Source organism: Dreissena polymorpha, chromosome 6 (genome assembly GCF_020536995.1).
Source record: "Dreissena polymorpha isolate Duluth1 chromosome 6, UMN_Dpol_1.0, whole genome shotgun sequence".
Lineage (NCBI taxonomy): Eukaryota > Metazoa > Mollusca > Bivalvia > Myida > Dreissenidae > Dreissena > Dreissena polymorpha.
Window position 1 is genome coordinate 12,260,560 of NC_068360.1, and position 27,982 is coordinate 12,288,541.

Genomic DNA, 27,982 nt, shown 5'->3' on the forward strand with positions numbered 1-27,982 from the left:
TATTTATGAGAAATTCCAATACATCAACATAACGTCTCAGATTTAAGGCAGATAATCTAGTGCCTTTTGGCTGCCATTTTTACTATTACACATTTTTTCATTTTATGTTATGATGCATTGATCTTGTTTCTAAATTAACCAAGCAATCATGTTAAACTTTTGAAGAAAGATGATGTCTGATAAATATTGAAAATATAATCACTACAACGTGAACAAAATTCAGTTGAATACTGTGACCAACGAAGATTTGCCAAAGAGCAATTCAGATCATGATTTAAATTAAATACAAGTAATATGAAAGTCTGCCTATTGGATCCCAGTTATGTCTTATTTTTCAAATCTGCACATTAATTTGCCCTTGGCCATGTAGAATTGGGGACTAAATACAATCAAGTCATGTAAAAAGGAGCAGGGTATAGCACGCTGCTATTGATCTCTTGAGCTTTCACACGAATTTTACGGGTAATTTTCATACAACAAATGATATTATATAGTGTAATGATAAAGCATTATGAGCACAAATTATATCTCTTACTAGTGGTGCAAAAATCAATTAAGTGTCACATTTCAAAAGAAAATTTATATAAAAAGGTATTATTAATTGTTAAATCGTTATAAAAAGGTTATTTCAATTCACTAAAGCATTTAATTACAAGAGCAAGTGCATTTTATGTCCATTACAATACATGTAACAGTATTGGCATTGTATTTATCTGCATTTGATGTGCATTTAATACACTTAAAAATGCAGACCAGACACACTTCTAACAGAAACAAATGTATTTTTTTCTGCATATTTCCAGCATTAATACTCTTCAAGTGTATTTTTTATCATCCCAAATACACTTTACCAAGAAAAAGGTATGTTAAAATGCATTTTTAGTTTGTTTTAAGTATATTTTCAAATGAATTAAGACACTCTTTGCAAAAAATGTTGAACAATTACTTGCAAATATTTAATATACTAAAGTGAAGTAATAATTAAAGTTTTGTATGAGCATCAAAAACAGTGTCAAATTCATATCAGTGCCTATTTAGTAGCAGTAGGCCTTATAGGGTCTACTTGTGGTAGAAATAATGCATTTTGTATAATACAACATACATAAATTAAAAAATATGGCTGCCCATACAGTTCAATACAATGTTCAATTAACTACACTATGCAAAGTTGAAATATGACATCAAGCTTGGAATAATCTTTTCAATAATGTAAAATATGCTGTTTTAATTTATAAGTGAAATAGACACTTGCATATAAAAACTGATTTTACGTCAAAACTAAATGTTTAATTTGATTTTTAGCTCCACTGGCCAAAGGTCCTGTGTCCATCGTGCATCCGTGCATTAACTTTTCCTTTAAACATCTTCTCCTAAACTACTGGTCCAATTCTGATGAAATTTCTTAGGAATGTTCCTGGGGTGAACCTCTTTCAAATTTGTTCAAATTATGCCCCTGGGGTCAAATTTGACTTTGCCCCTGGGGTGAACCTCTTTCAAATTTGTTCAAATTATGCCCCTGGGGTCAAATTTGACTTTGCCCCGGGGGTCACAAAATTGAAAATTTGCTTATATAAGGCCTATTTTGTGAAAACTTTCAAAATCTCCCGTCCATAACCATTGGGCCTAGGGCTATCAAATTTGGTATGTAGAGACATCTAATAGTCCTCTACCAAATTTGTTCAAATTATGCCCCTGAGGTCAAATTTGACCCTGCCCCGGGGGTCACAAAATAGAACATATGCTTATATCGGGTATATTTTGTGAAAACTTTACAAATCTTCTCGTCCATAACCATTGGGCCTAGGGCTACCAAATTTGGTATGTAGTGGCATCTTATACTCCTCTACCAAGTTTTTTCAAATTATGCCCCTGGGATCAAGTTTGACCCTGCCCCGAGGATCACAAAATTGAACATATGCTTATATAAGGCCTATGTTGTGAAAACTTCAAAAATCTTCTTGTCCATAACCATCCGGCCTAGGGCTATTAAATTTGGTATATAGTGACATCTAATAGTCCTCTACCAAATTTGTTCAAATTTAATCCCTAGGGTCAAATTTGACCCTGCCCCGGGGGTCACAAAATTGAACATATGCTTATATGATGCCTATTTTGTGAAAACTTAAAAAAAAAATCTTGTCCATAACCATTAGGCCTAGGGCTACACAATTTGGTATGTAGTGACATTGTATAGTCCTCTACTTAGTTTGTTCAAATTATGCCCCAGGGGTCAAATTTGACCCTGCCCCGGGGGCCACAAAATCAATTATATGCTTATAAAGTGCCTATTTTGTGAAAATTTTAAAACTCTTCTTGTCCTTAACCATAAGGCATAGGGCTACCAAATTTGGTATGTAGTGACATGTAATAGTTCTCTACCAAGTTTGTTCAAATTATGCCCCTTGGGTCAAATTTGACCCTGCCCGGGGTCACAAAACTGAACATACGCTTATATGGGGCCTATTTTGTAAAAACTTTAAAAATCTTGTTGTCCTAAACCATTGGGCCTAGGGCTACCAACTTTGGTATGTAGTGACATCTAATAAACCTCTACCAAATTTGTTCAAATAATGCCTCTGGGGTCAACTTTGACCCTGCCCCAGGAGGTCACAAAACTGAATAAACGCTTATAAAGCGCCTATTTTGTTAAATCTTTAAAAAATCTTCTTGTCGAAAACCATACGGACTATGGCTACCAAATTTGGTATGCAATAACATCGTATAGTCCTCTACCAAGTTTGTTCAAATTATGCCCTTTGGGTCAAATTTGATCCTGACCCGCGGGTCACAAAATTGAACATTATATACGCTTATATCTTGCTTATTTTGTGAAAACTTTAAAAAATATTCTTGTCCTTAACTCTAGGACCTAGGGCTACCACATTTTGTATGAAGTGAGATATAGTAGTCCTCTACAAAGTTTGCTCAAATTATACCCCTTGGGTTAAATTTGACCCAGCCCAGAAGGTCACAAAAGTGTACATGTGCTTAAATAGAGCCTATATTTAAGTATTTGCACATGCAGAGAAATTTGTTTCAGCCTTTTTTTCAGCAGTGGAGCGATACATGGCCATCATGGCCCTCTTGTTCAAATACTCAAAAAATGAAACCGTGTTCATGCTTGCATGAACACAGTTTATAAATGCTGTCAGAATAATAAAATATGCAATTACTATAAATACAAATGCCAGGGAAAAGTGTTTTTTGTACTAAAAAATTCGAATGAATATTACAATAATACATTCTGAATACTTTGGTATATAATTAACAGTTTTGTCTGAGAAAATCACTAAATTTTATATATTTATTCAAATTCACATAAATCATATTTCAATAACACATAATTACTTCAAATCCTTTCACACAATACTGAAAAAAATGAAAAAATATATGTATATATATATATATATATATATATATATATATATATATATATATATATATATATATATATATATATATATATATATATATATATATATATATACATGTATATATATATATATACTTGTAAAACAAAAAATTAAATATGTATGTTTCTATTACATCATTTAGGACTTTTATTTTCAGACAAAGTAGAGTGAAGCTTAAAACAGTATCCAATTGTAACAGTCAATTTTGGGAAAATCAACCTTATAATTATTTTCTGTGTTGGTCAATGTCATAATTGGTATAAAATGTATATTGAACTGGAAGTTTTCTTTATTTTAAATGATAACATTTGCTTGGTCTGCCATAATTGTCACAATCAAGTGGTCTTTTTACACTGTAGTATTCTCACTGACTATGGGTTTGTTCTGAGAATGAGCCACACAAAGTATCGTTGGGGAGATGAGTTGTCAATTTTGTGTTTATAAGTCTTTCATAATCCAGTATACCTGTAAAAAGTGAATTGGTAACTGGGTGAATATTTGATTAGGTTCCATTTACTGTCCATATTCAACTATTATCTAAATGTTAGACATTAACAGAGATAAGTTTCATAATTAAAATGTTAAATAATATGTTAACAATATTAGATAAGAGTTCTTAGCAGATCACACGCTTAAAGCAGTTTTATGCTTTGTCGAATCAACTAACCCCCATGTATTTTAGTAACGGTGTGTTGTCCGAATTCTTAAAGGGTAATTTTCTTGATTGTTTTATAAAAGAATGTCAAACGAAAATAAAAAAAACAACCATTTGGAGCGAAAGATATTTAAACTTAACTGAATAACAGTTATATTTAGTAGCTTTATATGCAGCATATTTATAAATGGTCAGTTATGGCTCTGTCCCTATTTTTTCAAGTCGACACCGTTACGAAGAAAATTTCATCTACCGTACGGGAATGATACGGGTATACAACTTTTTCCGAAAAGTAAACATTCTTTCAACCTTTTACGTCATAATGAAGCAATGAACAGAGCGCGAAAAATGTGAAAATCATTAAAAAGTAAGTAAAATATTGAACGTACTTTTATTCAGTGTCAACACCGTTCTTCCATTTTCTTTGCTATTTCCACTTCCTGTTCTTTTAGGATTTTCAAATATTATGTATTCTTAGATTCTACAAAATAATGTGTGCGTAATGTGTTTTTGAGACAAGTAGCATGCTGTTTGTGTATGATCAAGTGCCTGAATGTCATCACCGTTACGATCCACACCGTTACGCTGAATGAGTAACGGTGATGACAACATCGTAACGGTGTGCACAAATATATACACACATTATGATGTGAATAAACTTCGTTTTCATATCGCCGATTGTTTTTCAAACAACAACGTAAATTTTACATGGAATTTATCAGACAAAAATGGAAAATTATTACAATTGGAATCAGTTCTGTCAGAATTCCCGAATGTCATCACCGATAGATTACGCTGAATGAGAAACGGTGTTGACAACATCGTAACGGTGTGGACCAATTTATACAAACAACATGATGCGAATAAAGTTCGTATTCTTTATTCGCCGATTGTTTTTCAAACAACATCATAAATTTTACATGGAGCTTATCTGACATAATGTCTAGTAAAAAACACGATACGAATAAACAAGAATATGAAAGTATATGATAATCTGTCCACACCGTTACACATGTGGCAACACCGTTACGCCGCATGAAAAGGAGACTTTTATATACATACAGATTCAACAAAAACTGCAAACGTGTTTAAACATCATAAAGTCTTCAAAAAGGTGTCCGATGAAAGAAGAATTTAGTATATAAACATGTACCCAAACATTTTATAGAAATTCTTAAAGTTGTAAAACTCATGATCACTTTATACAATGAATCAACGCCGAAAAATTCATTTAAATTAAGTTGAAATAAAATAATACTATCAAACAAATATTTATGTCCGTAACGGTGTTCTCTTCGCAGCTTTTGACGTGCGTCAAATAAGCCTTCATAATCGCGATCTGGGTCACTTTAGGTCGTGCCCAGCTTAGGTTGACGTCCGTCTGACATGTACGTAACTGATAAACGGTCTGTCGACACTGCTTTATTAAATGTTTTTTTGAATATTTTTTTATTAAGAATGGAACCTAATCAAATATACACCAAACTAATAATCACACAATATACACAATTAAAATTGTATGCATTTAGATTTATTTAGTACTGCACATTAATCATTTTCCAAAAATATGTAGCAACATTATATTATATAATGCTGCAATACTAAAGTAATTTACTAATTAAAGGTCGCTGATGTGTAATGGATGTGGTGTCCACCTAATGATCTGGAGGTCACTGGTTTGATCCCCAGTGTGGGAGCATTCTTAAGAAATCTCCAAGAGACACCCAAGTACTGGTTCTAGGCCCAGGAAACGAACTCAAGAGCATTTCACATACATGTATGTAGTTAGTACTTAAAATTTAATCGAACTAAAAATTGGATAAAAATTAAAAACTGAAACCCATATTAATACATTTTATTTTGAATCAAGCAAATGTGGAAATTCATTAAAAATAATGAGAAAAATTTAAAAATTCTACTTTAAAGTAATCATGATAATTTAGATTATTTTCAAAATATTTAATGATGATAATGATACAATTATATATTACCTAAATGATAAAAATAAAACATGTAATGTTAATTTATGAAAAAAAAAGTTTTAATTTATCAATATCATGGTAATAACAACTAGATACAGGCAATTAGATCAGAAACGTGCATTAATTATATTAATGATCAACCCAGACATTTGTAGTGATTTATGGTCACTTTTTTGATTAACGTTCTATACATGACCTGTCATAAAAGGTATTGTTTAGCAAGTACTACAATCGGCAATAATAGTCTGTATTGCATACATATTCCATCGTCTTTTATCGATTCGCTTCCTTAAACTGAACAAATATTTAATGTTTACATCGCGAAACGTAATGCATCTAGTTTCACTTTCGGTTTGGTTGGTTTTGTAAACACCGTAATTTCATCTTAAAAATTGGATGATAGGGTGATTAAATAATAATGGAAAAGTAAATCACTTGGATAATAGGTCAAAATGCAACACAAATGAACGTTAATAGTGCTCTTAATATCAAAGTTTCGGTAAAAAGTTTGGCGCTAGTTCAACGCGCATCGTATACAGCCTCATAACAATAGTAGCAATAGGCAATGATTTTTTTAAAATGGGAATATTTGAATGATATTTGGCATTGATGTTATACTACTTAAAACAAACATAATGATGTCTTTCTTTTTTTATTAGGATGAAAAATAGATTTTTTATGATTTTTTTAAAACACGTAAAAAAATAGGTGAATTTTTCTGCTGTTTTTTCTGCCAAAAATCTGGTTCATTGCCAGCAAACAACTGACATTTGCATTTAACCAGCTATTTTGGCCATTTATAAGTTATTTTTATCTATGTGAATGCCTTTTTAGATATAAAACACATTAAAACATATGAATAACACATATTTTTTATTGGTTTTGCACTTTTTACTGCACAGTTTATGGCAAAATTAGGGGGCATACAAATATATATTTATGTGCGTGAATAGCCTTTGTCTTTACTGCTATCAACAACAACTCTGCAGCTTTTTTAAGGTTTTATTTTCAATGATAACTAATGGTGAACTAACACATAATTTGTTGACACAATTTATATTTGTTGTGCATACACAATATACAAATACTTGTGAAATGTCCAATTACCTGACATTACATAATGATGAATTAAAATGACACATGCCTCCCAATCACGATGACGAGTTGTTCAAATTAAAAAAAAAACAACATTGTTGATGTTGGTTTTTTTGTCAGTCAAAGGTAGCATATAGGCAAAAACTAATCCCAAAGATTGAAATTTTTCATAAGTGATGATTGATGAATCATTTTACTTCAACTGCACTCTCACATGTCAGACCGACAGTGTCACGAGCAGACATAGTGGTCACTACAAAACAATGAAATTCTTATGGGGGCTTTCAATAGTTTTGACAAGTTTTATATGTTGTTCACTCAATTAAAATAAATTGTCCATTAGGTAAAATAAGTCCTCAAATTATAAATACACCCCAAGAACAACAGCCAATACTTAAATAAGGTTAACATGCAGACAATAGTTCACTGCCACACATGTTTAACAAAAGTAAAATCATTTGCTTCATTAAATAGGTTAAAAAACCAAAATTCTTCTTATTTAAATAAGACCTAACACTAGTTATTTGAACTTCAATGTATCTGTAAGTATTTTTCCTAAGATAGGTGACTAACAAACCTATCCAATGGTTTAAAAAATCTTATATTCAGTTATCGCCTATGGCGATTTCTTCCTGATTTCTTCTCTTTTCCCCCCGCTGCCTTCAGCTTCTTTGCCTCAATCTCCTCTATCGGGGCGCATTCACAAACGGCAGCTTCTTGCGGTACTCTGTAACATGTAAATGAACATTTGAGCTGCACTCTGGGAAAACGGGGCTTAATGCATGAGCCTAAAGTGTCATCCCATATTAGCCTGTTTAGTCCACACAGGCTTATCAGAGACAACACTTTCTGCTTCAACTGGATTTTCTTTAAGAAGGGACTTTCTTAAACGGAAAATAGCCTAAAGGTTCATTGTTTTTACCATTCAAGGCTTTTTTAAGGCTGTTGGGGGAAGGGGCCTTAGCCTTCATATTATATAGGAAAAAGTGTGTGAAACCCAAAATTTGGGGATACAACTCACGCATTGTTAGTCATAGGGGAATGTAATTTCCAGGTGTAAGTTTCTTTTTTTGGGTTAAGTGCATGAATATAATGAAAAAAATTGAGAGGATGTAGCCTTTTTATGAAAATTTCCGAGGGATTGTAGACTAGATTAGGCTACAGCTTTAGAATTAAAAAAAAAGACTGTTCTTCCTTATCTTGTGATTTCAGTCTTCTTAAACTCAATTATGTGATATCTGTCTTTTTAAACTACATTTTGTGATATCTGACTTCTTAAAAGTATAACAGTATATATTTCAAATGCATAAACATTAGTGAATTACAATAATGATGATTAATTAATGTTGATAATAAATGTATTTCAAAATGACCGATACATTGCCATAAAATAAAATTACATGGGGTTTATGTTTCAAAATGTCATTCTGCTGAAATGTCATTTATATACTAAGAATAATATTTATTGGTTAAAATTGCATATTATTTTTTATCTAGTACCTGATGCGGAAGCTTCAACTTTTCAGCTTTTGCAGCCCGGTCCTGTGTAAACTGACCTGGCTGCGGTGATACACGCTCACTGTGAGACTCCGAACGCTCACTGTTAGACTCCGACCGTTCACTGTCAGACTCCGAACGCTCACTGTTAGACTCCGAGTCAAACTCTTCCCAATCCTGAGACTCTGACTTATTAGTATCAAACATATGTCTGCAAAAAGAATAATTGAAATCAAAGAAATAATATATCTACATAATATAACTAAAATACAGTGACTGTATCGAATTGTTGTTCACATCCGACGTTAAATAAAGATTCTTGTATCTTGTATCATTAATGCAATATCCGAAATACTTGCTGTCCGAATAGTGCAAGTCTGTATTTTGTATTATCGAAACGTCTATTTACAGATATACGAATGAAATCTACCATTACGATATAATGTCGGCATAAATATATCCTTCAATGATGTTTAGCACGTACAACACATTTTTTGGCAACTTTACAGAGCAAAAAAAGAACAATTGATATTTACGTCATATGAATTTTCAACAACGGCGGCCATCTTGCCATACATGAAATGGGTCAATAGTGGGTCCATACATTAGCAACAACCAGCAGAATTACGGCATTTTGCAAAGCAATTAGTGGCATGAATGGAAAGGAGAATGATTAACCTTCAAAATAAAAGCAATTTTTCTACTGGGCAATGTATCTTACCTATTTTTCTCGATCTCGGAAATTTTCTTAGGCTTTCTTTTAATCTTCAACGCAACTGTGTGGAAACGAAAGTGCTTTGCCCGCGAACATAAATGTATTAACTTATATGATTAGTGGTTATTTTAACCATATCCAATCGAAAACCACCTTAAAAACGACGTAATTCCGACCCCCTATCGGCACTATTTTTATGAACGAGATTTCGCGCAGGAATTGTTCAGTAATAAATGAGCCGTACGCAGTTGCCTCCCTTGTGCCCATCGCTAACAATAGACTGACAACCTTTTGGGTAGTAAAGTAGTAATACAAGGCAATATGGCGACCGTTAGCTACGAGGCCTATCTTACGGAGGAATCCGAGATAGCCGATGTATCACGATTGTTAATATGCAGGGCGATACGTTTTCCGACTTCGTCGTTCGAACGACGAATTTAAGGATGCGCAGAACGTGTTTTTATATAATGTAATGGGTATGCCGTGTGTGATCCAATGCTTAATGGCCCCCATGTTAATTATTTCCCCGAGAACAGGGAACGACAAAAGAACAAACAAAAACACGTTCGAACTAGTATCTTACCTTTAATAATCCTTTAAAATCCATCTAATAATCCATTTAACTCAATAATTGGCGATTTTGCATCTAGGGTCTTTAATAATTATTTTAGCATAGTTAAATAAAGACCCTCATGCCATCCTTATCACTATTTTCAAATGAATTTATGAACGCGATACACTTTCTGATTCGTCACACGCTATGTCATGTACTCTATGTACATTACTGCTGTTAGAATGAACCGGAGCAGTTTATCAAATAATAGCCGTAGGTAAACTCGGATGCATTTGCAGATTTCTGCATACAAACATAATTATGTTTAAACTTGCACAATGTTATTTGTCTATGAAAAATGCCCTTATTGTGTACAAGAAAATAATTTAATATATAAATACACAAAGAATGGAAAACATTCCATTACACAACAGATAAATCAGTGGATATACCCGTGTACAAAATGGGACGTTCCGAATTCCAGTGTGGTGCTATTTTTACCATCTTATACTTTACACAGCTCTATGCTTAACGTGAATTAAATAGGATAGCAAATTTTGCAGATTATTTATGAATTGTGCGATATTTGTATGGCTTTTTGTTCATTCTTAAATGTCAAAAGTATATGCATGGATTATAAACAATGCACATTACACGAAATAAGGAAATGTGATTAATTGACAATGCAAATACCGTATGCCGATAAACAGTACATGTACATGTGAAATAAGTCGCGTTTATAATAAATCGTCAATTTTTTGAGGGGAAAATGACGCAAAAAGTGTCATTTAATGACGCCATCAATCATCTGATTCATTATACGGATGGCGAAAAATTATGTCATATGACTAGATTTAAAGGTTGATCGTCGTATAATTTTGAAGCTAAAGTTTTATCGACTTTATTAATTATGAAAAATCATTCAGTAATAAAGTAAAAAGTAGTCGGTGCACGTGACAGGTATATCCCACAGTGTTGAAGACAGGCAAGTATATTTCAGAACGTGTTATACCGTCAATGTCGCGTTGAAAATGGGATAAAACAAATATCAGTGCACATGCTTGCTGAGCCCCAGTCTACCAACCTGTGTAAGAAGCCATCGAAAGTGTCCGTTTAGGAGGTCGTGCTCAGCTTTAAGGGACAAATTGCGATATAAATTTCCCGTTTTATTGTATTAACCCTTTTACATGAACTCGTCAAATGTATAAGAATAGTAATACTGAAAATGCTGACTGTTGAACACGCTATTAAACACAGAAGACTATACAGGTTCACTTGAATGTTTTTCAGTGCCAATTTATTGAGTTATAATTTGCTTAAACGTATGTACGTCTGCTTCAATGTTAGCGCAAATATAATTCTTTTCAATAAAGTTAATGCGATTGTGATACAATTTAGATGTCAAGCATTAAGATTTTTTATATTGTTGGTATAGCTCAAACGCCTCGCATAATTATTTGAATACCAAAATACATATCCGTTAGACTTAGTGTTATTGAATATTATATTATGAATCAAGGCTGAGTGAAAGGAAGAACTAGGCCACTAGTTAATGACCATTTCATGAAAACAATTATGTGTCGTTAATATTGAACCACTTTCGTCTATATATTTAATATTTGCCATTTAAATTGCTCAAGTTTTTTGCACATGGGCACAAACAGGCATTTTTAGATAATAAGAGTCAATTTAATTAGGTACTTTTATAACAACATGACACATAAAATGATAGGTGATTTAAGTATATTGAAATAACACATGTTAAAACATTGCGATATATCGGATGCATTTGATAAAGAGATGCGTTTACAGTGCGGTTATATCAGATTTAATTAAATGTCATCAGAATCCAAGTATCGAATCAGGCAGTAGCGTATAAAGTAAACCCTGCATGTTTGTATCATATTTCATTTTTTTAATGGCATTAGCTGATTATAAGCTGTATAATTAAGAATTTTTACACAAATGAGAGCCAGCAATATAAAATTTGCATAATTAAAAAAATAACAACTTAACCATAGAGATTCATTGAAATAAAATAACGTGAACTCCTACAAATGATAAGGAACCGAATAAGGTTAAGGCATTCAAGTATAAGAAGAAGAAAATCCGAAACATTTTTGATACATTCTAAGTTAATCCTCAAATTAAACATTTGTTGCGTGTTTATGATGTAATTTTTTTTCTCGGATGAAGGAAATCGGAACTGGAGTATCGGTCCGATGGTTCCCGAAACTCATCTGACCAACACTCAGCTCTCCCCTGAAAACGGTTCACTCGTTAAACCGTAAATCGGTCGATATTTTCTGTATAACCGGCTCGGCTTCCTTATCTACTACAACCAGGAAGCGCCGGTTGACACCACTAGCACCGCACAGTCCATGTTCCACTCCGTGTTCCTGTATAACTTTATTTACCCGCTAGGCGACGATGAGATGTTGCGAAGTGACGTCACACCGTGCTGGCAACAGATTAAAGACTACACGACCTACGTCGGTGCCTCTGTCTAACCCAATAAAGGCGACCTGGTCTATGGCGAAATGGCGAAAAACGGTCTTCTTTCAAGTGAGGAGCGTAGATCAACATATTTCGGTTTATTTTAAATTGGCGGATACATGTGTGTTGCTAAATAATAAGGTTAAGTTTTTTTTTATTATAGTGGTACCCTATTGAAGGGACAGCCAAATTTGACTTATGACACACTTTTTGCGTGTATACCATGTACCTCCCAACTCCTATCACTATGCCAGCGGCCAGGCGGATAGAAGTCGGTAACTATTCATTTTTAAAGCTCGCGGCTCACGAACCGGCCATATCGGAACGAGTCCCATGACGAACACCCATCCTTCGACAAACGCTCCCCATGGGGCTCGAATCCCCGATCCCGAGGCGGACGCCTTATCCGCTAGGTCACGGCGACCGGTAATCCGGTAATATATTCAATATAATATATAATATTCATCCTAACTATTCTCGATTTTGTCAATTAAATAACTTCATTAAAGTTGTTGTGTTTTTGTTAACACAAATGATATTTGTATTTATTCATTTTTGTTAATGAACCAATAAAAAGACAACAATATCAATATTTTTCAATGACGATTAGATTTGTTTGTTGGAATACCAGAAAAACATGAGTATCACTTAATAAGGCATTCAATTGTACCTGTGTTTTGTTTGACATTTTTTTCACCGTGAAATCCAGAGTTATGATTGAGACATCAGCGTTGAGTCGTTGTAATTATTTAATGATTGGAAAAAAAAGATTGCCAACCGATGTGGGAAGCTTTGTGCGTCAAGCAAAATGACAGTTTATTGGATTGACAGCATCCAACACAAGTTAAGTCATATAAAGTTTCATTATAACAATATAATATTAATACAAACGCAAACGTTTGTGGAACGGATATATTTTATAAATATATATATATATATATTTTATCTGCATCAAATGACATCTTAATTGTATTTCAAGATGCAAGTTTAATCGCTTAATAATGTAAAATGTCCCAAGAGTATAATTCTTACGAAGTAAATATGCACACTTATATGCATTCCTTTAAACTTAATGCAAAAACAGGTTACTTAAAATATTGCAAAGCCTAAAACATTGGTTGAGAATCGAAATATTTTTTTTCTGCAAAAAGGATAAAAAATCGTTCTTTAAGTTTGATCAGCATTTGTTAATATTAAAATTGCCTTTGTACGGGTGCCTATTTAATACTATTAATACTAATTTATTTTTTTGTAGCATGTATACCTCCTGGTTGTATTTCAATGTATTGAAATTGGAATGTAAATACCGCCACTAATCAGCTTGTTCCGTCTTGCTTAAGTTCGATTGTCCTTTTGCATTTAGGTTTGCTAAACTGGAAGTGTATCCGGCAGTTAAGAAGTTTATAATGAAATTAAATATCAATGGGGGTTCGAATTGGTTAGTCGATCACTTGCTAATATTGACCAAGGTCTTTGCTCTGCGAAATTATTCTCGCTACAAGTATGTTCAGATTTAATATTGCTATGAATTTTCCACCTCGATCAAATCGACACGATTCAAGGAACACTAGTAACACAATGCTTCGTTTTAAGTTGGAATCGAGATGTAGTAGATGCGTTTAATTCTTGTTCTCTGGTGAGCAGAGTGAGCATCCGAACAATAATGTAATTCCGGTAAGAGTGGTCATTTGGTATCAAGGAGAGAATAAGTTGTGTTTTATAAATCGGGTAATAATTAAGTCATCCTTTTCACTATCCTTTATACACCCACATGCTGCTTTATGCGTTATATTTCAGACTTAAATTCAAAACAATAATACACATATTATATGTGATTGCGTTATATAAACTTTAAGTAGTGCAGTAAGTAAATAAGTGTGTAAGTATGTAAAAAAATGTAGTAAGTCAGTGAGTCAGGAAGTAAGAAAGAAGGTGATTGAGTAAGTAATTAAGTAAGTAAATAAGTAAGTATATGGAATGAAGGAAGGGAGTATGTAAGACAGAATGTAAGTAAGAAATTAACGAATTAAGTGAGTGAGTGAGTGAGTGGATGGATGGGTGCTTGCGTGAGTGAGTGTTCGAGTGAGTGATTGAGCAAGTATCTGAAAAAATGTAATAATCACGTAACAAATGTATTTAATTTGTCGTTGTCGGCCCAGGTACAACTTAAATGTACCCTGGTAACTCTTACAGTACAGCTCACGCAAAACCAACAAAGTCCGCGGCTACGCCGCGGACAGATTCTTCTGTTAACGTATTTTCGCCGCGTATTTACTCGGCATGATGCCGAGGCACTCGGCGAAATTTCGCGGACTGACGCCGCGTCTGTTTTTGCCTCGACATCGATTCGCGGAGTAACGCCGCGTAGATGCGGCGATTCGCCGAGTATAACTATTTACAAATATTGATTGTATACTAATCTATAACACATGTTATCGAAATATAGAAACATACACAGAAAATACGCTGTGCGATTGTTAACATTTCTCTATATCTGCATTCATTTAATTAAATTATCAATCGGATGTCATCTGTCAAAACAATTATTGCGTATGTCGATAACTAGATCTATATTGAGTTAAAGTTTAGACAGTTAAATCCCGTAGATTATTTCGGAAACGAGACTTGCTTTAAACGTCTGTCATGTCGCCAAAATTGTTGCTCAATAATTTAAAGAAAATAAATGTAGTATTAGATACACATTTTACAACATGTACATGATTCTAGGCTTGTTATTCTTTAGCAAGGCAACCACAATTCTAAAGATGGCTGCCAGTGCAGCAACCATCTGCGAAAAAAAGAGACATATTGTTGTTGCTTTGTCTAATTATCTCTATAACATTAATATGAGGATAAACAGTGCACCCACATCTCAACCTGTGCTTTGCGACACACTCTTTATAAATTTGAATGGGTTGTGTGCATTTCAAACTTGCGGTATAAAAAGCTATAACATAATTTTGAAAACTAAGATTATGCAATAGCGAACAACTTCAGTGCCTTCAGCGATTTGATATAATGTTTTATTTTACCGTACGATTATTAAACCTTTAACATAACATATTTTTATAAATCTTAAACTTGTAAAAATTCCAAAGTATGTATGTTATGTTCAAATACCCGTTATAATATAAAAATGAAGCTTGCACTCTGGTATATATTGTTGGGGCGCATTGGCCATGGCATGTATTACTAGTATGTATTTTTCTATTGTTGAAGATCGTGTACCTTAAACATGATGAACGAGAGGGCTTGTGCGCTTGATATTTGCAATCTCTGTTGCAATCGATACCCCTGCAAAGCTTGTTTTTGTATATGATAAAATAGGTTTGCAAGTACGTCCTTTAATTTTTGGGCTTGCTGTTTTAAGATTTTGTGAAATGGGAAGAACATATTTGCAATGCCAATTATTTTCAATGAATAACTTAAGTCGGGCAGACATAGCTGATATCTTATTAACTACTTTTATGTATAAAACTTCCGTGTGTAACGCAAATGCTTGATATATATTTGTTATTCCAATTTTCGGAACTGGACATACTGATCGTTAAACTGATACTAGATTTGCACACTCTTAAATAAAGAAAAGAAAATTCCCCTACAAGCTGGCCATTATTTACGTTATTGATAATACACTTAAAGTTTTTAGATGTGTATTTATATTCTTTTCCTACTAGACATGGTTTACTGGGATATACACGTAATAGGATGAGTTATTTTAAAGTGCGATCAGTTATCCTTTTCTGTTTGAAACAAGCATCATAAAATCGATTAATTGTATAATAGAAACACATAACATATTTTTATTATATATATTTATGGTTTTGAATTCATGTTGCATTTTATTATGTTTGTTTTTTTAATAAAAAAAGTGTATATCCTATGTACTGCAAATGACATTAAGTCTCGTCTTATTATCTACCATGTTGTACTTTATATAATCGTCTTTTCCATAAACTCATTATAAGTATTATGGATATGTGAATAATAAAGCACAAAAATATAGTACCACATATAAATGGGGGACTAGTGCCGCACCTTCATATATTGGCAATACACCTCATTCGTTTTCTTATTTCATTCAAAAGTGTAAGCTCCCTTTAACAGGCCTACTTTTATTCCCGCATCATATTACAAGCTTAATGTTTACAGCACACAGCGGTAACATGTTACGAAACTGCAACTAAATTGCATGTTAAAACCCTCTTAAAAATGCAATAATTTATGCCAAGGCCTCAATTTCATTGTGGAAAAGTATACCGTACTTAAGCATGGCCTACGTGCATGTTAGCGCTGAAAACATGACAGTGCGCCGTTAGTTTTCAAACAAACATTTGAATACGTATTGTATCTTTGCAATCTGATACAACGCCCGGGAATGGCGGTCTGATAAAATCAATATCCCAGCCAAGCCTGCTCTACATTAATATATTTTGCATACCAGCAGGCTGAATATAGTTTCTTAATTGTCCATGACAACAGGAAGATTAGTATCGAATGTGTAGAATTTCCAACGACTAACCAAGAGAGTATTAACACTTAAGAACAATTAAACAAGTGCATGCCATGGTGGTCTGATGTGTCATTATGCAAGGATATTTAATACGTGTTTCTTCCGATCATATTATTTTCCTGCCATCGTAAATGTTTTGCAATATGCATTGTATTATACATCAAGCCTTTTCAGACAACTATTTGTATGATCAAGAATAAGGAACATTCATGAACAACACGCTTTACATTGTAGTTAGGAGCTTTAATCCTGTTACTTGCAAACGCCTATGCGCCATAGTGTGGTTTTCAGTAGTTATGTGAATCACATTATATTACATGTTAACTTGTTAAACAGCCATTGTATTTAAGTAGGTCATGGTTGTATTGATTGCTGAATATTTGTTTGGAGAGGCTTCTTAAGTTACAGGCGCGATTATGTAAATTGATTATTTAAGTCTAAAATAGTGTTCAGGTGATCATTTTCGTCGTCATTTTAAAGCTTTTTGGTAATGCGATCATTTTAAGTGTGGCGGTTAGAGCAGGTATAAATACCAAATGTTTCAATGCATATTTTGCCAAAAATCATGATAAAGGTTTACCACTGAAAACTTCACGTATCATTGCCTTCGATACGTATAAGTAAGGCAAACGTATAATGGTGTTACGATTACAACCTTTTGGTAATTCATGACACGCAAGGAATTTTGTAAGAATAATGTAATGACATTGTTCTTATTTTCTTAACGTAATGTTCAACACATGAATTTGCGGGGTACAGAATTCGCGCTATTTCGATTGCCAATGTGCTCCTGCGAGTAACTCGCAGTCTGTTCAGGTTTAATGTTGTTTGCTGCTCATCAGTATATAATGTTTGTAGATGAAGGCTTAAGAACTTGAATCGAGTAAGAAAGGTCTTAAATTAAATATAACTTTCCAAGGGACTACAAATGCGTGAAAATACGTATCTAAGTGGTAAAGGGTTAAATTGAAGCCTATTATGCTTGTTCGATGTACATGTATACACGTCAGTTTTAATGTTTAGCGGTCCACTTCTACATCTATGTTCAAATGCGGTCGTGATATTGAACATAATCAGCATCATCATCATCATCAGCAGCAGCAGCAGCATCGGCGGCGGTGGCGGGGCGGCGGCGGCGTCGTGGTCGTCGTCGTCATATTCATCACCATCATCATTTGCATATGATACTTCACGTGTCTGAGATATATGTGGTTCCATTAGCTGAAATACAATAATGTTCTGTGAACAGCAGTATTTGGCATACGTACGTGTTTTTTAATGCCCCCCCCCCCCGAAGAGTGGCATGAAGTTTTTGAACTGTCCGTCAAGCCGTCCGTCTCTCTGTCTGTCTGTCCGTCAGTCCGTCCGTCCGTCCGTCCGAACACTTTATCATTGGTCATAACTTTTGCAATATTGAAGATAGAAACTTGATATTTGGCATGCATGTGTATCTCATGGAGATGCACATTTTGTGTGGTCAAAGGTCAAGGTCATCCTTCAAGGTCAAATATCAAATATATGGCTTCAAAGCGGCGCAGAAGGGGGCATTGTGTTTCTGACAAACACCTCTCTTGTTAGTTGTTCGCTTGCGAACAATTAAGGTTAAGAGCTAGTTTTGCAAGTCGGTCTGCTCTTAACTACCCTAAGAACGATGACCACCGCATCTGCTTGTGCACACTGATTAGCCTGTTTATGCTTCACCACTAATACACTGCAGACAGTGAGTGTGTGTATGTAATCAATAGTGTTTAACAGCCTCTGCGACGACATTGGCCAGTTTGTCATTGAAATCTGTACATATTGGCTGCGTTCAGGGAAAACGGGGCCTTATGTATGTCCAATAAGTGGTGTCCTGTGCACACTGATTAGCCAGTGCAGTTCGCACAAGCTAATCAAGGACGACACTTTCTGATTCTATGGTGTTTTTCGTTTAGAGACAGTCTCTGGTACTGGGTTGACAATTTATGCATATGCATTAAGCCCTGTTTTCCCAAGAAGCTGCAGTCAGTATACAATACACTAATTGTTTCAGTAATGAAGGAATTGAAACAGCGTAACGGTAGCGATACAGTGTGTTTAAATTATATTTTATTAAGAGGAATAGTCCGAACGTAGTTAATCTACATTTAATAAACATCATGATTTCGGAACTCGTAATCAGTTTCTATCCCAGGTAAATTATAGTTTATAAGATTGTTCGCCGAGTGACTCAGCGTCATATCACCAACAATTTCCTCGGCATCATGCCGAGGCGTGCCGCGGCGTGTCTCGGCGAACAGACACGGCGACTCGGCGACGAGATGGTCGATGCCGAGTCGACTCCGCGAATAATTGATGTCATCAAACTCCGCGGATCGCGGAATTTGTTGGTTTTGCATGAGCTATACTGTAAGTACTACAGTGTACCCGGCAATACTCCAACGTACTTTTTAGTATCTTTTCCGTACACAAGATACTTTAAAAGTAATACCTGAGTCGACAATGACCAATTAAGGCAATCAAGATATGTCATTGTCGGCGTATTTACTACTTCAAAGTATCCCGGGTGCCTTAAGTACATGTATACTACATTTTGCATGCAATTTAGTCCAAACATTTGCACTAAATTTTGTGTCAAGAGATTGCATAATAAACTGTAAGTTAACATATTTTATATGCAAATAAGGGCAAATCCACTCATTGAAATGCGTAATAAGTATATAACTTCTAATGTGGCAAAATTAGTAGCTTTACAAAAATATAGATTAACAACGAAATAAATTTAATATTTTCTAAAGGGTGACAGCTATAAAGCTAAACTAGGCACTTTTTCAAATACGAGTTTATTTTAATATAACAAGTTGTTCACATAATAAGGTTAAATACAATTTATTAGAACTTCTTAGTGCATGTACGACATTTAATACGTTACACTTCTGCAAGTTGCCTATTATCTTTCAATTGTTTTGCAAAGGCGCCTAATATAAGTACAGAAGTTGATAGAATACCTACCAAATTATTAAAACATCTCTAAGAGAAGTTCAGCACTGTGTATTCAAGGGTAGATAATTGGTATAAAATAATGATATAAATTATTATCATAAAACATTTGGTTTAATATTTCAACGAACTAACTAATAAGGTTTTTAAATGCAGAAATTTAAAGAAAATAAGGAAGAAGAAGATCATATTAATGAAAAAGTTTATGATGAAGAAGAAGTAGAAGATGAAGCTGAAAATGATAATTATGATGATGATAATGATGGCAATGCTGATTCTGCTACTACTGCTGCTGCTGATGATAATAATGATGCTGCTGGTTGTGGTGATGATGATTATGTTGATGATGATGATGATGATAATGATGATGATGATGATGCTGCTGCTGCTGATGATGATGATGATACCGCTGCTGCTGCTGCTGCTGATGATGATGATGATGATGAAAATGATGCTGATGCTGATGCTGATAATGGTGGTGATGATGGTAGGATGGTAATGATGGTGATGGTGATGATGATGATGATGATGATGATGATGATGATGATAATGATGATGATGATGATGGTGATGATGGTAATGATGGTGATGATGGTGATGATGATGATGGTGATGATGATGATGATGATGATGATGATGATGATGATGATGATGATGATGATGATGATGATGATGATGATGATGATGATGATGATGGTGATGAAGGTGATGATGGTGATGATGGTGATGATGGTGATGATGGTGATGGTGATGATTTCTGTTGATATTCTGGTGGAGGACATCCACACACATTAAAATTCTTTAAACCAAAAAAGAGCATCTTAAAGTATCATATACGGATCTTTAGTCTTCAGGCAAATAAATACCTTGTATACTCACTTTTTTAATAAGTATAGACTTAAATAAGATTTCCGACCATTAATCTAATAAGGGCTTAAGTGGTTTCTTATAGACAGGCTTTATAGTTGTAGATTCTTTGACAATGGAACATTCGCAATATGTTAAAACTCACGTTTCGAATGTGCCTGTCATGTAAAAAAGATCAATCATAATATTATACCATAATAGCGCCAATTAAGACATAACACTGCAATTGTCTCAAAATAGCCATTTACAAACTTATTGTTGTATGACACTCATTTTCTTTCAATCATTATTTTCTTTATGGGCTATTTATCTTTATTGGAAAGACAACACAAACACACTTATAGAAGATTAGTCACCGCCAAAATGCTCTGTTTTTCGGATAATTGTATGCGTATTTTCATGATAATCATATCGTATTTAAGGACGCGCTTACAATGACTATCTTTCATCGACCCAGTGTGCGACGATTTGTAAATAGCGAGCCGTGTCTATCTATTTATTCTTTCTATTGATCTTACCGGGTATCTTAAATAGTAAACCAACACACGGTGACATTCGTGCTACAAATATGTGGAATTTAGTTTTATGTGGATTATCGGGAATATTGTTAGGGGTCTTTTTTTCTTTCCAGCGTTCGAGTCCTATATGTTCAAAATTTGACTACGATGATAAACTACTGGAAAGGGTTATTCGAAATGACATTTTACTGAAAGATGCATTGGAAAAAATAACTGAAACCAAAGCAAAAGTTGAAGAAACATTGGCGAGAATAGCTGAAGACCATGCCCAAGCCAAAGTTAAGATTAATGATGCCATAAACACACTGTACGTAAAGAGTAAGGATCTTGATGACAAGGTAGAGTCATTCATCAACTCTGAGACCAGGAACGTGTATGTAACAGTTCAAGAAATGAAAGCGAACCTCAAGTCTCTCGTATCACAAACTGATAATGAACTGAAGGCGAAAACACGGCAGATTGATGAAAAGGTTGAGGATTTTATTGACTCTGCTTCCCAGGCGGTACATCGAAATGTTACTGACCTGTCATCTGCGGTACGGTTACTCGTGGAAAGGACCGCTAGTGAATTGGATTTTATCACAGGTAGTATATATACATTCAAAAATGTCCTACGATATTTAGCTAGTAACGATCATTCTACTATATACAATTATTGCGTTGACAAACAATATATTCACGGTTTACAGCATACAACGGTGGCACAGATGTGACATACACATGTTATATACATGTTGTTACACACTACAATGAGTTCATTGTAACAACATGATCATTCTGCCATAAAACACATAGAAAAACTATTTATACGAACAAATAATATTTATTAATTGAATATATACAATAGACATACAGTCCATGAGTATGCATGATCAAAACATAGTAACATATGTAAAGGCATAACATGTGATCAGTACTGAATTTCAAAAGTTGGTAAATAAAGCATCAATACATGAAAAGGTCTACAACAAGAATTTGTTCGATTACAACATTTAGAATCTATTTAACAATTAATTCTGTAACGATAACATCAAAAACAACAAAGACGAATCTTCTAGAGAGCGAGAAGTCAAGTTTGAGTAATGAATTATATATACAATTGATCATAATAATATTTATACAGGTTTCTTTGACTAAATACTTTATGTACATACATAGCTCAGTTTCTGTTGGTACTTGTATTATCCGATTGCATTAATGCAATAAATTTTATTATGTTTGGTCTTTTCCAGTAATATTAATTCATATACAAATTCCTAATATCATCATATAAGGAACATTCTAATAAAAATTATATTTATCCTCAAGAACATTGCAATGTTGACATTTTCTATCTTGAAAAGGTATGCCTTCAGGTTTATGCCATCTGCCTGATTCGATTTCTAGTCTATGGGATGAAACCTTTTATCTACAAAGATCATATCTAAACTTATTTATACTTATTTATACTTACATTTTTTAAGTAAGCTTACAATTCAATTTGACAAAAATAACCTGTTATGTACTGCTCTTGAAGAGTCATTAAGTTCTGAAATCCAATTTCGGATAAATGTATCATTTAATTTAGACTTATCCAAGGATAGAAAACCATTTTCATCAACTACACCTTGGTTAAGCCATGCATATTGAAAGCCTAAGGTCTGCAACAGATTACAAACAGGTTTTGCCCGAGAATGGTTATTTCGTATATTTACTAAATCCTCTTACATGTGACTATAAATACACTTAACATACTTTCTAACTGAATAATTTTCAACCAATACCGTATTACATTAATGGGTATTTTAGTTATCAAGGTAAGTTCTCCCAAGTTCCTCATATACAAAATTATTCTGTGTTTGAATGTTCACGCCAAGTATTTATTTGCAAACATTTAAGTGAAATATTTAAATTGCCATTGACTCAGTTAAGCCCCATATTTCTGACCCATAGTTTAAAATTGGTAAAACAAGCTGATCAAACAACTCTAATTTTAGTATGTATTGACATTGTTGGATAACTTATTAAATATGACTTAAATTTAAAAAAGCATTTGAGGCTTGCCCTGCAAGTGTTTCAAAGGTATCTGCAAAAGATCCTTCTGTAGTGAATACAATTCCTAAGTTTGATTAAACAATTTATAATGCTTGGTCCATAATCTGTGTTTTATTTGTTTTAACACATAATTTTTACCTATCACAATATTCCTCTAACACAGACAAGCCTTTCATAACTTCTTCCTCAGTGTCTGAAATAATAACAATGTCATCTGCATATGACAACAAAAATAATTTTAGGATACCAATATCTATTCCTTAAAAACCATTTAACATATAATGTTCTTGTAAGTCGTTGAAATGAATAGAACATTTAATGGTTATAATGATTCTCCTTGTCGCACTCCTAAAAAACAGGAAAAATCTTCATTATTAATTGTATTACCTAGTTTTATTCTTGATTTCTCATTTGTATACATATATTTTATAATATCAAGCATTTTTCCTCTAACGCCTTGCTTTAAAGGGATCTTTTCAAGTTTTGGTAAATTGTCAAAATTTAAAAATAGTATGTATCATATTCGCAAATTTTGGTGTAGTTATGATATTTGTGATGAAATAGTAATACTGATAATTTAACATGCTCTGAAATATTCATTATATGCATCTTTTTACAATTTAAAAACTTGAAAATTATAAAGCGTTGCAATGCGAACGATATAATAATTTGAATGAGTTTTGTTGTTGTCATTAAATTTTGTGACACTACGGGGATTGCTTATATTAAGTATAAAAAACAGTAATTATAGTATAAGCGCGGAAGGCCGAGTGGTCTTAGCGATATACTTTTCATTCAGGGGTCAGTAGTTCGAGCTAAATTGAATGTTACTTTTTTTCTTTCTTTAATTGTTTTCTTTTTTTATACTAGAGCTTTCTAGATCAAATGTTTACCTTTATCAATATAAAGCATTTAATGATAAACTTCTAAACATGCCAAAAACTTTGAAAAGGCCCCTTTAACAGTTTATACCAGATGATATCCCTCACCAAATAATCGAACGCTTTGGTTTATGTTATGCTTTCCGGTGGTTTATAGAGAAATATCAGTGAATTAAAACTGATAATTTCACTGTTTCAAACAGTGAAAGTTCATAGTGAAAATTATCGAAAGTTTTCATTGTTTACTATGAAATTACGTCATTTTTTTGACGAAATGACGTCATTATCCCAGCGAAATTCTTTAGTTCAACTCTTTAACAATGAATATTAACTGTGAAAAAAAGCATAAAATAAAATGAAATTTTGTTGGATTCGGTGGAATATCGTATTTGATTCACTCGTGATCATAGAAAATATATTTTTTCAATCGTGGCTGCGCCACTCGTGAAAATATTTTTTTGTATGATCACTCGTGAATTAAAATGGATAATCCACCGAATCCAACAAATATCCTCTATGTTATCAACAAATACAGCATACAATCTTTTTGTTCACTTAATAAATAATCAATGACACCGTTTAACACATAAATCTTTTCAACAGTTCCCATATTTTTATTGAATCCTGCCTGTGCCTCTATAAAGACATGATAGTGTTCAGCCCAATTATTAAGCCATTTGTTAATGACCTTTGTGAATAATTTCCCAAAAGTGCTTAATAATGTTTTCCCTTTGTAATTATTCACATCATGTTTAACACATTTTTATGTAATGGAACAATAAAAACCCTTACACCACACTTCATGAAAATTTCCATATTCAAAGAATGTATTAAACAAATTTTAAACAACTTCTAAGGAACTTTAACTACTTATTCCAAATTGTAAAAACTCATTCAGCAGATAATCATGGCCATCTCATTTACCATTATGTATTTGCTTACAAGCACTAATTATATCTCGATCAGTAAATGCTACATTTAACTCGCCGATATTATATTTAAATCTTCATTTAAGTACCGGTCCTGATAATAAAATCTAGAGTTGGGATCATTAGTTGATATAAAATAGTTTAAAAACTCCCTACTACTTATATTTTACTTATTATCCAACCCCCCCCCCCCCCCGTTCGGAGAAGAGGGTGTATATTGTTTTGTTGGATGTCGGTCTGTCGGTATGTCGGGCTGTCGGTAGACCAGTTCGTTTCCGATCAATAACTCATCAATGGATTGACCGATTGGCTTGAAACTTCACATGTGCCTTGGCCTTGGACAGTAGATGTACCTTATTGAAATTGGGGTCAGTAGGTCAAAGGTCATGGTCACTGTCACAATAAGTGCGAAAATTATTTCCGATCAAGAACTCGACAACGAATCGACTGATTGGCTTTGTAATTCACATTTGCATTGGCCTTTGACAGTAGATGACCTATATTGAAATTGAATAACTAGTTCAAAGCTCTGTGGTCTTTTTTTTTTTTTTTTTTTTTTTTTTTTTGGGGGGGGGGGGGGGCATATGTCTCCGACCGCGGAACTCTTGTTGTCTTAGCATGTATTATTCTTCAACATTTTCCAGTGAAGTTTTGCATTTGTAAGTCATGCATTTTCTAACTTCATTGTTTGATTTGTATCCTAGATTTTTTTAAATAATGGTAAACTTATATTTTTTAAATAACATCACAAAACTGGGTTAAATAACATCTAATGAATCACTGTTTGGGGTTTGATCATTACATCCACTAATAGAATCAGAGGGTTAAATGCATTTATAAAATCCGTTTTCTTTTTATTATCCCATTTATAAGTGTATGGTATTTTTGGCATTATTTTCCATATGGCTATGACTCGTACTATTATCTCTACTAGGACATATTTCTATCTCAGTTTGACATTCGATACTAAATTTTACTACGCAGTGATTTGATAAAATGTTAGGATCTAAACCTTCAAACTTATGTATCAATGGATACATATTACCTTTACAGAAAAAAAGAGGAAGGATCTTGATGACATGGTAGAGTCGTTCGTCAAATCTGTGACCCGGAACGTGTCTGTAACAGTTGAAGAAATGAAAGCAAACCTAACGTCTCTCGTATCTGAAACTGATAATGAACTGAAGGCGAAAACACGGCACATTGATGAAAAGGTTGAGGGTTTTATTGACTCTGCTTCCCAGGCGGTACATCGAAATGTTACTGACCTGTCATCTGCAGTACACTTACTCGTGCAAAGGACCGCCAGTGAATTGGATATTATCAAAGGTAGTATATATACATTCATAAATGTCCTACGATATTTAGCTAGTAACGATAATTATTCTTATATATAATTATAGCGCTGGCAAACAATATATTCACGAATTACAGCATACAGCGGTGGCACATATGTGACATACGCATGTTATATACATGTTGTAGCAAACTATTAGTTCATGGTAACAACACGATACTCTGTCAGAAAACCAAAAGCAAAATCATTTACTCGCGCAAATGATAGCATTATAGCTTAGAAAAGTGTGTTAGCCACGATTGTGCGTGCAATTTTGAATATGCAATACACACCATGTATTCTGATTGGCCACAGTGACTTTACTTGATTTTTTTATTTGTTTGTTCCGATGACTAATTATACTTATATGTTAACAAGAGCAATGAAAACACATTAATTTGTGTCTTTATTCAGCACAAAGGGTTGTTCCGCTGGTTAACTTTCAAGCTGTACTTCATGAGGGTAATCCGCAACCATCCAACAATAATGTCGTGTTTAAGAATGTCATGGCCAACGATGGTCGAGGCTATGACCCTAAAACGGGAAAGTTCACGGCTCCTGTAGCTGGAGTGTACATATTCACCGTACAATATTGCCCTTACGATTACAGTGAGGCAGGTTTTGAAATTGTTCAGGAAGAGGAATCGTTACAGAGATCATCTCACGTGAGTTGGGGTCGTTCAACAGTTTGTGTCAACATGCAGGTCGTAGCTAAGGTTGAACAGGGAGCTAAGGTCTGGGTGCGGGCAACAGCTCGTAATAGCACTATATTACAGGAAAAATTTCGTTGGAACACCTTTGCTGGGCTGTTGATCCATGCAATCGAAAATTGAAAAGCATTTATCAGTGTTTTCAGTGTTTTCCATTGTATTAATGCTATTATCATTGCATTGCATTGTCCTATGATATGCAAACCTTCATAAAGACTAATGGAAAATTAAGATAACCAGACCTCAATACAGCTCTTAGGTCAAAGATAAGATCTTGAAGTTGTAACGTTGGTGGAGCACATATTCGTAAATGGGAGGCAACAAGAAGCGTATCGACTTTCCATGCCGGACAGTGCAAGGCTTAACTGGTCGTCTTTAAACTTGCTTGACCGTTTCTCAATCACCTTACATAATACAGAATACATTGTACGGGAAAATACAAAGACTGTATGGGACCTTGCTGAGAAGTTATGTAGGATTATCAACGGAATGTGAAAATTTCAGTCATGTTATTTGACTTTATTAATTTACTGAATTGTTGAAAACATAATAAACAATGTATTTATAATGTTTTAAACGTCTCTAAGAGTAGTTAAACTCTGTGTTTATAAAGGTAGATAATTGGTCGATAATAATGATTGAAAATACTTGTAATAAATCATTTGGTTCAAAAGTTAAATCAGCTTTATGCACAAATTTGCATACTCTAAGAAATAACCCAAGCAATAAATGGGTGGTCTTAAATGTTTAACCTTCCAGCGGAGTTTTTATATTGAAAATGTGAAACAAAAAATTTATGCAACTCTTTG

The 27,982-nt window shown here is 33.8% G+C and overlaps 2 protein-coding genes and 1 long non-coding RNA gene across 3 annotated transcripts in view; 2 read left to right on the forward strand and 1 right to left on the reverse strand.

Annotated features, from left to right (window-relative positions):
* The window catches only part of LOC127834241 (tumor necrosis factor ligand superfamily member 10-like), a 154,109-nt gene that overhangs the window by 14,271 nt on the left and 111,856 nt on the right, over positions 1-27,982 (forward strand). The window lies entirely within an intron of this gene.
* LOC127834244 (uncharacterized) lies at positions 6,953-9,626 on the reverse strand. Its single transcript, XR_008027840.1, has 3 exons — positions 9,364-9,626; positions 8,646-8,853; positions 6,953-7,872 (listed from the first exon to the last, which is right to left on the reverse strand). It is a non-coding gene; the product is annotated as an uncharacterized LOC127834244 (long non-coding RNA).
* Positions 21,199-27,976, forward strand: LOC127834240 (multimerin-1-like). The gene is made up of 3 exons (XM_052359921.1): positions 21,199-21,868; positions 26,181-26,456; positions 26,878-27,976. Exons 1-3 carry the CDS (start codon positions 21,334-21,336, stop codon positions 27,294-27,296), a joined length of 1,230 nt encoding a protein of 409 aa, XP_052215881.1. The 5' UTR covers positions 21,199-21,333; the 3' UTR covers positions 27,297-27,976.